This window comes from Dipodomys merriami, unplaced genomic scaffold (assembly GCF_024711535.1).
Source record: "Dipodomys merriami isolate MVZ:Mamm:240054 unplaced genomic scaffold, mDipMer1.0.p SCAF_97, whole genome shotgun sequence".
NCBI lineage: Eukaryota > Metazoa > Chordata > Mammalia > Rodentia > Heteromyidae > Dipodomys > Dipodomys merriami.
This window is the reverse complement of record NW_027206590.1, coordinates 1,647,203-1,662,131: the sequence shown is the minus strand read 5'-3', so window position 1 is coordinate 1,662,131 and position 14,929 is coordinate 1,647,203. Positions and strand designations below refer to the sequence as shown.

General features: G+C 38.6%; 1 protein-coding gene across 3 annotated transcripts in view; it reads left to right on the top strand.

The window, feature by feature from the left end:
- Cry1 (cryptochrome circadian regulator 1) overlaps positions 1–14,929 on the top strand; it is a 46,098-nt gene that overhangs the window by 18,296 nt on the left and 12,873 nt on the right. For 2 of the 3 annotated variants that reach the window (XM_070014376.1, XM_070014373.1), the window contains exons 2-4: positions 10,628–10,736; positions 12,135–12,277; positions 13,974–14,158. In XM_070014376.1, the coding sequence (XP_069870477.1) occupies positions 10,628–10,736; positions 12,135–12,277; positions 13,974–14,158 (437 nt within the window). The remainder of the gene's footprint in view (positions 1–10,627; positions 10,737–12,134; positions 12,278–13,973; positions 14,159–14,929) is intronic. The other variant, XM_070014374.1, reaches the window with a different exon arrangement.

The following is a 14,929-nucleotide window of genomic DNA, read 5'->3' as shown; positions in this document are numbered from 1 at the left end:
GTAAGTGGCAAGTAGGGATACATATCTGGGAGGGTAGAAGGGTGTGTTTTGTCCTAAACATCTTTGCTTGTTACCAAGTTGGCCTCAAGATGGGCCCCCTTGCTCTACCACACATGTGCCCAGAAGCAGTGGAACCAAGGGGACTGAAACCAGGGACCAAATAAGCTCTTCCTCTCTTCCATTGTTTCCTCAGCAAAGTACAAGTTATGGTAGTCTCTCCAAGCCTAAAGGAACATGTAATGTGCTTACTTTATGTGATAAAAGTAACAGTTGCACGTTTGGTAAAAGGTGGCATGTCTTTAGTGGACATTATAGAGAAAGGTGAGCCAAGCATCCCCCTGAGCACCTGTGCTAACTATGTATCCAGAGCCTTCACACTTCTCAGAAGTTACCTCTGTGGAACCATGTATCAATGGATACCGATGGTGTACTACATCATAGTCATCTTTACATTTTTAAAGCTGTCATGGGTTTTTCTAAAACAATTCATGGATTACATGTTTTGTAGGAAAGTATCATCTAGAGTAAAGAGCACAGGTTTGGAGTCAGAAACATCAGATTAATTTTTTGGTGGTGGTGGTGGTACCTAGGGTTTAAAGTCAGGGCTTTGCCTTTGCTTAGCTTGTTTTGCTCAGCTGTCGATCACTTAGCCATGCCTCCAGCTCTGCTTTTTTTAACTGATTATTTTGGAAGTAGAATCTCATAATTATTTTCAGCCCAAGCTGGCTTTGAACCTCGGTCCTCTGAGTAGTTAGGATTAGAGGTGTGATCTGCTACCACCTACTTTAGATTTTTCTTTCTTTCTTTCTTTCTTTTTTTGGTCCGGTCATGGGGCCTGAACTCTGGTCCTGGATGCTGTCCTTCAGCTCTTCAGCTCAAGGCTAGTGCCCTACCACATGAGCCACAGCGCCACTTCTGGTTTTTGGGTTTTTTTTCTTATGTGGTTCTAAGGAATGGAACCCAGGGTCTCATGCATGCAAGGCAAGTACTCTCCCACTGAGCCACCTTCCCAGCCCTTTCTTTTTCTTTTGTTTGTTGTAGAGCTTGAACTCAGGACCTGTGCACTGTCTCTGAGCTCTTTATTACTCAAGTCTAGCACTCTACCATTTTGAGCCACAACTCCACTTCCAGTATTCTGGTGGTTAATTAGAGATAAGAGTATCACAGACTTTCTTGTATGAGTTGGCTTGGAACCAGGATCCTCAGATCTCAGCCTCTTGAGTAGCTAGGATTACAAGTGTGAGCCACTGATGCCTGGCCAGATTAAATGTTTTATTTCATTGCTTTTCTGAGATGGATAAGTTTCAGATTCCATCATTTAAAAAAAATTAGAAGCCAGGTACTGGTAGCTCACGCCTATAATCCTAGTGTAATCCTAGCTACTCAGGAGGCTGAGATCTGAGGATCATGGTTCAAAGCCAGCCCAGGCAGGAAAGTCCGTGAGACTCTTACCTCCAGTAAACCACCAGAAAGCCAGAAGTGGTCTGTGGCTCCAGGGGTAGAGTGCTCGCCTTGAGCTGAAAAGCTGAGGGACAGAATCCAGGCCCAAAGTTCAAGCCCCAGGACTGACCCCCACCCACCCCCACCAAAAAAATTAGACAACTTGTAGTATAGGATGTAACTTACATAAAGTTCACAGCAAAAGAGACAAAGAATATTCTTTTTTTTTCATGTTTCTTCACTGAATAGCAAATCTATAAAATCCCTTTCTCCTGACCTCATTCATTTATTTATTTGGTGAGTCACTAGATAGATATTTATTGAACTTCTGTATATCACCAGTTGTCTCAACACTGGAAAGTACTATGCAAGTGTAATTTTTTTTTTTTTTTTGCCAGTCTGAGGCTTGAACTCAGGTCTGGGCACTGTCCTTAAGTTTCTTTTGCTCAAGGAAGGTTAATACTCTACCACTTGAGTCACAGTGCTTTTTCTGACTTTTTCTGTTTATGTGGTACTAAGAATTGAACCCAGGTCTTCATGCATGGTAGGCAAGTACTCTACCACTAAGCCACATTCCCAGCCCCCTTTCGGTTTTTTCTTGTATGTTACAGAGGACTATATTAGTTTTTTTTAATTGTGCCTATGGATATATTTGACTTATGGTTTTTATTTTAGGACTTGGAGAAAGTATTGCAAAATATTTGTCATAAAAATAACTGTCATTCCTCTGTACAGTATGTTCACAAATAAAATTAAATTAAATTTAAAAAAAAAAGAAAAAAAATAACTGTCATTGTATAGGTCCTTAGGATTTAGTGTCTGGCAAGTATAAAATTCTCCTTCAAAATATATATTTTGACTGTATCACACATTAAATTATTCTCTTTTGGAAAAATATATATATCACAGTTGACAATCGGATAAAAAGAAAGCACTAACATTTTTTTTTGTGTTTTTTTTTGTTTTTGTTTTTGGGTCCAGTCGTGGGGCCTGAACTCTGGGCCTGGGCGCTATCCCTCAGCTCTTTAGCTCAAGGCTAGCACTCTACCACCTGAACCACAGCGCCACTTCCGGCTTTTTTTCTTTTTGCTTATGTGGTGCTGAGGAATCGAACCCAAGGCCTCAGGCATGCAAGGCAAGCACTCTACCACTGAGCCACCTTCCCAGCCCAGCACTAACATTTTTTTTACAAACCAGAAAAACATAGCATTAATGAATGTGTAGAGATACAAGTTGCTATTTGTACTTCTAAAATTTCTAATATAGTTTAAACTTTGGTTTATCACTGAGACTCTCCATCTTTTTTTTTTTTTTTGCCGGTCATGGGCCTGAACTCTGGGCCTGGGCACTGTCCCTCAACTCTTCAGTTCAAGGCTAGTGCTCTACCACTTGAGCCACAGCACCACTTCTGGCTTTTTCTGCTTATGTGGTGCTGAGGAATCGAACCCAGGGCCTCATGCATGCAAGGCAAGCACTCTACCACTGAGCCACCTTCCCAGCCCAAGACTCTCCATCTTTTTCTTTATGATAGCAGATCTGGGACCTTATTTTTTTTTTCTAAATTAAACTCTATTCATGTTTTGTGTGTAGGATAAGAGTACTTTCTGTGGGGCTTTAATGATTTTTTAGTTTATGTTTGTAGGGTCTGCGAGGAGTTGTTCTGGTTGGTCTAGCTATTCTAGAAGAGTAGGATAAGATGGGAAGTACAGAACCAGATGGCTTTATTCTGTGTATGATAGATGTTAATTCATAATGCCTTGTTTTCAGCAGTAGGATTATGTTGTATCTTGCCATTGCCTTTTTTAGACTATTTAATAGACAGAACTAGAAATACTAGTTATATAAAGCTCTTCTAGCACAGACTAGAAAGTAGGTCATTGTGATGGGAGTATACTACACTGCCCACAGGTTGCTATAGTGATGACCTACTTTAAGAAACTATTTCTGTCGATTCATGTTGAAATCATCTTTTGGAAGTGGTATAAGGAAGCTTACTTAGTACAATTTTTTTCAATAGCAATAGGTAGTGATTTCTTTTTAAAAAAATCCTTAAAACATTTAAAGTGAAGAAATGTATTTTCTTACCTAATACCTCTTCACTTTGAAGTGGTGCATTCAGTATTGTAATTAAATAGCACAAGAACTATGTTTCTCTATAGACAATACACAATTAGATGCAGGTTTGTATTGTTTTAATGTGGTTCAGCCTATTTAAAAACTAATTTGTTGCATTGTTAACTGAACCTTCAAATGAGTGTAACTCAAGAAAATAGCTTACATTATAAACCAAATTGGTTCACTCACTTAAGTTCTAAGGCACTTGTGTTTGTAACACATAAAGGTTGAAATTGGAAAACAGAGTTTAAACTCCTGACAAACCTCTTTTCCCAGATGAAAGTAAAGGATGAGGGATTCAGTTTTTTAAATACACTTTTCAAGTAATATTTTTCTTTTTTTGGGGGGGGGGGTCGGTCCGGTCATGGGGCCTGAACTCTGGGCCTGGGTGCTGTCCCTCAGCTCAAGGCTAGTGCTCTACCACTTGAGCCACAGTGCCACTTCCGGCTTTTTTCTTTTTTTGCTTATGTGGTGCTGAGGAATCGAATCCAGGGCCTCATGCATGCAAGGCAAGCGCTCTACCACTGAGCCACCTTCCCAGCCCCTCAAGTAATATTTTTCATTTAGCACTAAGAAGAAATTGCACCTATCAAAGAGTTGATACTTTGAACTAGGCTTTAAGAAATGAGTGTGTGTGTGTGTGTGTGTGTGTGTGTGTGTGTGTGTGTGTGTGTGTGTGTGTGTGTTATTTATTTATTTATTTATTGGCCAGTCCTGGGCCTTGAACTCAGGGCCTGGGCACTGTCCCTGAACTTCTTTTTGCTCAAAGCTAGTGTCCTACCACTTGAGCCACAGTGCCACTTCTAGCCTTTTCTGTTTCTGTGATACTGAGGAATGGAACCCAGGGCTTCATGTGTGCTGGACAAGCACTCTACCACTAAGCCACATTCCCAGGCCTGATTCAGTCTTAATTGCACTTTACTTCTTTTTTTTTTTTTTTTTTGGTCAGCCGTGGGGCTTGAACTCTGGGCCTGGGCGCTGTCCCTCAGCTCTTCAGCTCAAGGCGAGCGCTCTACCACTTGAGCTACAGCGCCACTTCCTGCACTTTACTTCTTTATAAAAAAATATATATTCACATTAACATTGGCCTTGTCACTGGGAAAGGTCAAACTTTGATTCAGTTTCCTATTCAGCTGAAATTAGCATTTCAAAGTGATCCTGGGTAGGTGTAGGCATCTAATTCCTTTCCCTTTCCTTTCTGTTTTTCTTTTCTTTTTCCTTTCCTTTTCCTTTTCTCTTGACCCCTTCTCCTTTCCCCCTCCTCCTCCTTCCCCATATAGAAAACAAAATAAGAAATTTTGATTGGTTTTTCTCTCTGTAGATAGACTTAGATGTAGGTATAGGGTGTGTGTGTGTGTGTGTGTGTGTGTGTGTGTGTGTGTGTATGTGTGTGTGTGTGTGTGTGTGTGTGTGTGTGTGTGTGTGTGTGTGTGTGTGTCTATTTTCTCTATGGGGTGCCAGAGGCTGTGGATATCAGCAGAGTTAGAGGGACTGGAGTGGGGAGCTCTGACCTACTGAGCAGTCAATACATGGTGCCAGGGGGCATGCCTTGGAATCTTTCTTAGGAAGCCTTGGGCTCAAGGCTTTCTAGCTCCCAGGCCATGGAATTCACACCTACGGGCTTCCATTCTGCATGTTTCTAAACAGAATCACACGCCCATCATTCTTCTCTGGCAGGTGTCTTGAGTAGCCTCTGGTAAGTAAGTTGCCTTTGAGCTGCTGTTGGTGTCCAAACTACCAGCTCTCTGGTTGCAGGCATTTATGTTGCCCTTGCTGGCATTCTGTTCTGTCCAAGCTGCCAGCATAGCTCCATACCCCTTAAAATTTTCTAGAGGGCTCTGTTGGTCTGTCCTTATCAATCTTCTGTGGCCATCTCATACCCAGACTCTATGAAAAAGTGCTCCAAGACTTCTTACCCTGAAGTCCCCAACAGTAGCCACACTCAAGATGGTGTCTTACTATTGGCCTCTGAGACAAAGGGAAAGACAAAGCGCTTTTCTTCACTGTTAGTTTATATAGGAGTAGTTGCTGTTTTATAAATCCTTGTGCTGGGATTAAAGCTTGTGAGGTAAGTAGGCTTGTCTTGTGGCTAGAATTGGCCATGTTACCAAGACAGCTTCCCTTCCCTTTCCCAGGTTGCTGGAGATGGACTTGGAATTCTTCACTGCTTTTCTTCTGGTAACTTGGTTTCTCTGTGCTTTTCTATCTTCCTACTTCTTCTTTCATGGTTCCAGGATTCTCTTCCACAGTTTCTCTTTTGAAAATTTCTTCTCTTTTTGTGTTACCAAAGATCGTCTCCCTTCACAAAGCCAAAATGATAGATGCCTCTAATCTACCATCCTGCCCACATCTCTTCAACTGCCCACTGAATATAATGATTCTTGGGCTGTAAGAGAATGCATGCGAAGGGCATTCAAGATGTTTATCCCAATGCCTGATCTGCAGTAAGCCCTCGGCACATGTCAGCCACTGTTGTATAGGACATGAGAGCACACACCCAGGAAGCCATCCCTCTCTCCCTTCCTCCTCTGGCTCCTTCCTCCCCTTTCTGCCCTCTTCTTCCCTCCTTTCCTTCCTTTTACAGGGTCGATACATAGCTCAGGTTGGCCTCAAACAAAATCCCCCAGGGTCAATCCCCATAAGTGCTGCTCCATCCTAGCAGGCCTAGAAATGGTTCTTAAGGGAAAATAATGACATCTGTTTAATGTTTATCTGATAATTGCTAGGTATTCTAGTTGATTTTATGCTGTCTCCAACCCTTTTAACAATTATCCAAGAAAACCCTAGTAGTTATTTCATTCTGTTCTTAATTTTTTCAACACATTTTACAAGGCCTATGATGTAATTCATCTGCCAAATGTAGAAACCAAACCATAGGTTAAGAAAACTGATGTAGAATAAAACACAGTTACTTAATTTGAAATAAGTGTATATATTTGTATGACTGATAGCTATAATAAGATGTCCAGTTTGAAAGGTTTCTTTTTTTTTGAGTGAGATGCCCTATGCTCTTGACAGTTTAAGAGAAATTTCCTGTAAGACTTAAGACTTCCTGAGTTATGAACTTGAAGAGATAGGAATTGGCAAAGTTATTCTGAGTGGAGGAAAGAACATGGAATAAATCCAGGAGACTGAATGTGTAAGGAAAAGAGAAATCGTTTGATTTGGTGAGAAGGAAGGTACAATGAGGTAGAAAATGAGCCTGGAGCAAGAAAATAATTTTTTCCTTATTGTATAAAGAATGAGTCTAGAAGAACTTTGTGTGCCAATTGTGTGCTACAGTGGATTACAGTAGACAGTGATTGTTGGTAGGCAGATCTGTTTTTTTAAAGTTTTTTCTTTAAAATTTTTTATTATTATAAAAGTGATTACAGAGAGATTACAGTTATATAAATCAAGTAAAGAGTACATTTCTTTTTGGACAGTGTCTCCCCTTCCCTTGCTCTCTCCCAGTTTTTCCCTTCCATCCCCACCCACAAGTTGCCTAGTTCATTTTCAACATAGTGTCTAGTGAGTACCATTGCTGCATTTGTTCACCCTTTGCCCCTCCATCTCTGTGCCACCCCCTTTTGCCCTCCTAAAGACAGGTAAATGAACAAACTAGACAAAAAGAAAAGATAACTAAAACAACAGAGGGAAAAAAACCCCTTTTCTTTCCATTTCCAGGCAGATCTCTTTTAAAGTATTGCAGTAAATAATACAGTAAGAGCTAAAAACTGGAATTATTGTAGCAAGAACAGAATTTGGTACAAAAGAGGGGACTAAAAATAATATATACATAGTTTCATGTAGGCAAACACTATTCTAAGAGTTCCACATATATTAATATATTCAGTTCTCACAAAAAGATCTATGAGATGGGTTCTATTACTAATTTCAGTTTTACTGATGAGGAAATTAGATGGGACATCTCAGGATTAGAATGAAGGATAATATTTATTTCTAGATTTGTTATATTATAGAAACGAATGCAGGGAATACTGTGAAACCATAAAAATTTGTGCCCTACGATGATGTCTCTTTCTTTGAAAAGACATTCAACATTATTAAACAAGCTTAAAGTCATATCAAGCTTTCTTTGTATTTTTGTTAGCATCAATTAACTGTTCAGGGAATTTCATTTTAATGTGTTATATATGCATACAGTGGACTTGGATGGGACTCACCCATTCCCTTACTATCTCTCATCCCTCTCTTTCCAGACCGCTCTTAACAAGCTTCATTGCCCTATTTTGCACACTTTTAAGCTTTTTAATGAAGTTAAGTAACATACGCATTTCCCATCCTTAACCAAAACTCGAACTCTAAGAGTAGATATTGTTAATAGCTTGATAAGTATCATTCTAGTTATTTTCTTAGGCACATATAAACAAAAGTAGATAGATACAAGATTTAGAAGCCTTATAACAAAGGACAAGTGTTACTCTATTCTTTTTCACCTCTTATAAATACTTTCTACTTAAAATAATTTGAATACAAAGTGCCTAGTTACTTTGTAAAATACCTATATTTGAGTCCACTATATGCCCTGTAAGTTTTATATGAAATCAGAGTTATAAATTAAATACCTATGGAAGAAAGATATCATAAAACAAAAGAAAAAATGCCATCAGCAATGTCTGTGGAAGAAAAACACCATTCTTAAATATAGCCTCGGTTTGCTGTCTTATGAAGTACTAAAACAAAACAATTACTAAGTTGTGGAATGTTTGCCATTGTAACACTTTAGTCACTATCATTCTGTAAATTCTTTGGTTTGTAGACTGTATGTTAGAAAAAATAAAGAATTCTTATTTAGCCTGTGTGGAAAAAGAAAAAGGAAAGAACAGGCTAATTATTAGCCAATCCAAATTCAGTTGTTCATTTTATGAATTGATCATGTCTTTTTCCATCTTACTACCTATAAAACATATAATGGGGCACCAGTTGCTCATTCTATAATTCTGGCTACTAAGGAGGCTTAGATCAGAGGATCACAGTTCAAAGCCAGCCTGACCAGAAAAGTCCATGAGACTCTTATCTCCAATAAACTACTCAGAAAAGGCCGGAAGTGGTGCTGTGGCTCAAGTGATAGTGGGCTAGCTTTGAGCACAAAGAGGCTCAGGACAGTGCCCAGACACTGAATTCAAGCCCCAGGACTGGCAAAAAAAAAAAAAAAAAAAAAAAAAGGTTCAGGGACAACGCCCAGACCCCAATTCAAGCTCCAGGATGGGCAAAACAAACCCACATAGACATACTTCATTTGAAAGGTTTGACATGAAGAACTCTTGCTGCTTATTACTAACCAGCTCTAATAGAGAAGATGAGACTAATGGTGCAGTGGAGCTTTGGGGCCTTTCCAAGGCCTCTCCAAGGCCTTTTAATTTTGTACTGTTTCTATGTAAGGAAACTTGCTCATGCAACTTAATCTTTGATTGGTCTAAAAACTCTTTATTTCAAAAATCTCTTACTAAGCAAATATAAAAGTTGGATGGTTTCCACTAAACATCTTTCACCAAGCATAGTAAGTGGATAATTTTATAAAACTCCATGCTTATATGTCTCACTATGCATCTAAACAGCCCATTTGCTGAGGAACTCTTAAGAGACTTCCTAAGATGAAATGGAATGTCTCACACATAAAGGGGGACCTGTCAGAGCTGACTAAGTACACTTAGGTCACCAGTAACTACAGATGTAAGAACTCAAGACTTGGTAACATGCCGGGATCCGAATGGGCAGAGACCACAGTGACCACTTTCTGTAACAGTGTTGTCCATTGAACTTTATGCAATGATAGAAAATGTTCTACATCTGTGCTGGTAATGTAGCTACTAGCTTACGGTATGGCCATGGAGGATTTGTAAAGTGGCTAGTGTGACTGAGAAACGTGTGTGTGTGTGTGTGTGTGTTGGGGTGGGAGTGGGGGGCTGTTGTGGGACTTGAATTCAGGGCCTGGGTATTGTCCTTGAGCTTTTTACTCAGAGTGCCCTACCACTTTGAGCCACAGTGCCAATTCTGGTCTTCTGGTGGTTAATTGGAGATAAACGTCTCCCAGACTTTCCTGCTTGGGATGGCTTTGAACTATGTCCTCAGATCTCAGCCTCTTGAGTAGCTAGGATTACAGGCGTGAGCCACCCTGTGACTATTGGGGATTATCACATTGGACAGTTCATTTCTTGAACATATCTTTCCTTGCCTCTCAACGATTCCTCCTCACAACGAAGACATAAGCACTTTTCTCAATGAGCATATGTTATGTAGAAAAAAAGACATAGTTAACCTTAAGATTAAGAATATAAAAGAAGCAAAGTAGGGAGGAAATGAGATGTGTCCAGCTGAGAGAAACAGAATGTAGGTGAAAATTAACCTGAGTCAAACAATGAGGTCCAGCCTTCCAGGGTAGATGTCTTTTCTGGATTTATTCTGGGGAAATGCTCTATTTCTTCACAATAGAAGCTTCACAGTAAATAATAGCCTTCCCTTACTGCCCCAGAATGTCCCCATTGTCTGTCATCTGTGAGCCTTGTTAATGCTTCTTCATTGAAAAAGTCTGTAGCCTCACTGCTCCATGAAATCACTTAAAAAATTAATCTAGTGCCCACTACATATGGTCAAGAGTTAATACCACATACTTTACCATCTGTTTATTCCTTTTTCTTGAGCAAATTAGAAACTTGAAAATGGACATTATGATTTCTTACAGAGGATTGCTGTATTTTCTAATAAAATACCCATATTCTGAAATTATTCACTTGCTCAGAGCCATTAAATAGGCCACTTCCATGATTATTATTACTCATGTAATAGCTTTGATATCTCTTTGTATAATTTTTATGTTCACAAGTTAAAATTTGTATTATTTTTAATAAAAATGAGTGATTTACCATAGGATTTCATTAAAATAGTGGGGAACTTTTGGTATAATTCTAAAGAATTATAAGTATGATTGCTGGGGAGTAGGAATGAATATATGAATAAGCAGTAATAAGATGATGAGTTGCTATCTAACTCACAGGATGATCTGATTTTGCTGTGTTTTGTACCTTCTAACATTTATTTTTAAGAATTTTGATACTTTTTTTCCTCATAGGTTTTTGCTTCAGTGTCTTGAGGATCTTGATGCCAATCTACGAAAATTAAATTCTCGTCTATTTGTGATTCGTGGACAACCAGCTGATGTGTTTCCAAGGCTTTTCAAGGTAATTTGAAAAATATTTGCATAAAATAATCTTTGTCTTCTTGTCAGAGAAGATAACATACTTGGTAATAAATAGGAAGGCTCCCCCTTTTTTTTTTGTCTGTTGTGGGGCTTGAATTCAGGGCGTGGGTGTTGCCCCTGAGCTTTTTTGCTACAGGTTATCGCTCTAAAAGTTTAAGTCACAGCACCACTTCCATTTTTCTGGTGGTTAATTGGAGATAAAAGTCTCACGTACTTTTCCTGCCTTGGCTGGCTGTGAACTATGATCCTCAGTTCTCAGCCTCTTGAGCCACTGGTGCCCAGCAAGGCCTTTTTTTTAAACTAATTTATAGGGAATATAAGTATTTTTGAATGAAAATTTGTGGCTTTTTTTCTTTTTTTTTAAATTTATTTATTTATTTTTTTGGTCCAGTCGTGGGGCCTGAACTCTGGGCCTGGGCACTGTCCCTTAGCTCTTCAGCTCAAGGCTAGTGCTCTACCACTTGAGCCACAACGCCACTTCCGGCTTTTTTCTTTTTGCTTATGTGGTGCTGAGGAATCGAACCCAGGGCCTCAGGCATGCAAGGCAAGCACTCTACCACTGAGCCACCTTCCCAGCCCCGTGGCTTTTTTTCTTTAATGAAAAAGTTATACATTATAAAATCAGAAATTGGAAAAAGTTGACTGTGAAAAGTTAAATCTTTTTTCTACCATAAGTTTCTGGTTGCTTTCTTAGAAGTTTCAACTACTTGCCAGTTTCCTATGTATTGAAATGGAAATATTCTTTGTAGTCACAAGAATCATATATGTATTTATATGTATAAATATATATGTAAATATATACATATATAGTGTGTGTATATGTATGTGTTTATTTATGTGTTCCCCTTTTTTAACAAAACAAAAATGGTGTTCACTAGAAAGTTTATAATAGCAAGTTGGGTACCAGTGGCTCATACCTGTAATCATAGCTACTCAGGAGGCTGAGATCACACAATTCTAAGGGCCCAGCCCAGGCAGGAAACTCTATGAGACACTTGTTTCCAATTAACTTGTTTCCAAAAAGACTGAAATAGAGCTGTGGCTCAATTAGTACAGTGCTAGCCTTGAGCTATATATATATTTATATATATATATATATGCACACACACACATACACACACACACACACACACACACACACACACACACATATATGATAGTATTTATTTTCTGGAAGTCGCTGAATATATTTTCATATATATTCAATTACAATTATGTACTTAAATACAAATATGACATGTCATTTTCATATTGATAAATTGTGTATTCTTTCTTCTTTTTTGAAGTCTGAGTATCCTTGGAGATATAAGTTATGATAGAAAAATTACTGTATGACTAGAATGCATTATTGCCAGTTTGTGTCTTTCTCTTGTTTCAGGAATGGAACATTACCAAACTTTCAATTGAGTATGATTCTGAGCCTTTTGGAAAGGAACGAGATGCAGCTATTAAGAAGCTGGCTACTGAAGCTGGTGTAGAAGTCATTGTGCGAATTTCACATACATTATATGACCTAGACAAGTAAGATTTCGGATTTTTATTGTTTTATTTACCATTTTATCCATTTTTCTGTGTGTGTGTGTGTGTGTGTGCGTGCTACACTACTGGGGTTTGGACTCAAGGCCACTCACTTTTGCTTAGTTTTTTTTTTTTGTTTTGTTTTTTGCTGAAGACTGGTGCTTTATAACTTGAGCCACAAGTCCACTTCCTCCAGCTTTTTGGTGGTTAATTGGAGATAGAAGTATTCCACATTTGTCTATCTGGGCTGACTTCAAACAATGATCCTCAGATCTCAGCTTCCTGAGTAGCGAGGATTACAGGCATGAATCTTCAGTGCCTGGCTCCATCTTAACTATTAACACACTGGTATTAAGTACATAGACAGTAAGTCTTAAGTCATGGGACTTAAGTGTGTAAAATAAACATATATCATAGGATTGACATTTTATTTAGCTGGTATTTTTTGTTCACCTAATAACAAGTACCAAAATTATAGCCATGGTACATAAGATAAAAATCCTTAGTATCAGTTTCAAAACCAATACTACCCAGAGGTGGTTGAGCTACCGGCTCAGTTGATTGAATACTTGCTGAGATGCATAGGACCATGGGTTTCATCTGCTCCTACTCAGACTCCTTATCTTTCTAGGGTGTTAGTGTAGTATATAGAAGTTTTTTTCTACAGTTTTCATTTTGTTATTATCATGTAGTAGCAGTATAGAATCACTGTAATCAATAGAAATTTCTTTTTTTTTTTTTTTCTTTTCTTTTTTTGCCAGTCATGGGGCTTGGACTCAGAGCCTGGGCACTGTCCCTAACCTTCTTTTTGCTCAAGGCCACTGCTTTACCTCTGGAGCCACAGTGCCACTTCCAGCCTTTTCTGTTTATGTGGTACTGAGTCATCAAACCCAGGACTTGATGCATGCTAGGCAAACACTCTACCACTGATCCACATTCCCAGCCATCAGTAGAAATTTCTTATCACCCTATGTATTAATCAAAAATATGATTCCATTAAGAATATTAAGCAATTCATATATTAATGAATACATGAACACAATAGAAGATAGCAAGTAGTTGTAGAATTCTACTAAATGAAACTTAGTGGAGATCTGGGTCAAAGGCTAATAAGTTGCAGATATATGGAATAAAATCTAAAGTTAATCAAAGGATTATAGGTGAGAAAATGCCATTGAATTTGGGGTTTTGTTAATTAGATTTTTAACTGCTCTTATCACAAAAAAGTATCTGACATGAAAAACATGTCAGTTTTCTTTTATTATCTATGCAGTAATACTTGTAAACCTCAAATATATACAACAAAAACTTATTTTCTACTGACCACTTCTTAATGTACTTATCAGCCTGCTTTAGAGTTCTGACTGATGATGAGAGATTTCTTGAGTTAGGTCATAATAAATTTGTACATGTCCATGTATATTAATTTCTTGTTATTGTCTTGAGTTTAGCTGCTTAGTCACTTTTTCACTCATAAGATTTTAATATTTGCCTACTATAGTTTTGTCACCAAATGGATGTCTAGAAAATAGAATGATTTTTAGACTCACTAATCATTGTGAACATGTTTTTCTGATGATATGAGAAGCTAACATTCTGGCAATTTGAAATAATAAATTTTCTGATTTTATGCCTTTTCAAAGCTTATCAAAGTATATTGTCATTTTTACTAACTTCATTTTACTAACTCTTGTAATAGGATCATAGAACTCAATGGTGGACAACCACCTCTAACTTATAAAAGATTTCAGACTCTCATCAGCAAAATGGAACCACTAGAGATACCAGTAGAAACAATTACTTCAGAAGTGATAGAAAAGTGCACAACTCCTCTGTCTGATGACCATGATGAGAAGTATGGAGTCCCTTCCCTGGAGGAGCTAGGTGAGTGTAAACTGTAATAAACTGTAATTTCTAGCCTGGTACCAGTGGCTCACACCTGTAATCCTAGCTACTCAGGAGCCTGAGATATGAGGGTCACAGTTTGAAGCCAGCCTGGGAAGAAAAGTCTGTGAGACTTTTTTTGGGGGGGTTGGTCATAGAGCCTGAACTCTGGGCCTGGGTGCTGTCCCTCAGCTCTTCAGTTCAAGGCTAGCGCTCTACCACTTGAGCCACAGCACCACTTCTGGCCTTTTCTGCTGATGTGGTACTGAGAAATCGAGCCCAGGACCTCATGCATGCAAGGCAAGCATTCTACCACTGAGCCACCTTCCCAGCCCTGTGAGACTCTTATCTCCAGTAAACCAGAAAAAGCCAGAAGTGTCATTGTGGCTCAAGTGGTAGAGTGCTAGCCTTGAACACAAAGAGACTAAGGGACAGTGCCCAGGCCCTGAGTTCAAGCCCCAGGATTGGCCAAAAAAAAAAAGTAATTTCTACTTGTGCCACATAAAATATTTTCAGGAAGGAAGAAGGGAGGGTGGGAAGGAAAGAAGGGAGGGAGAGAGAGAAAAAAAGAAAGAGAAGGCAAGTGGGAGAAAGAGGGAGGAGGAAGGAGACTGAAACATTAGGAGATAAATCTGTATATTATTTATGTAGTCTATAAACATGTGATCTGTTATCACATTAAAATATATGTCCTGAATGAACTTGTGACTTTAAATGAGCATCATTATTCCACAATACTGTGAATTTCCGGAAATTAAGTAATCACTTAAT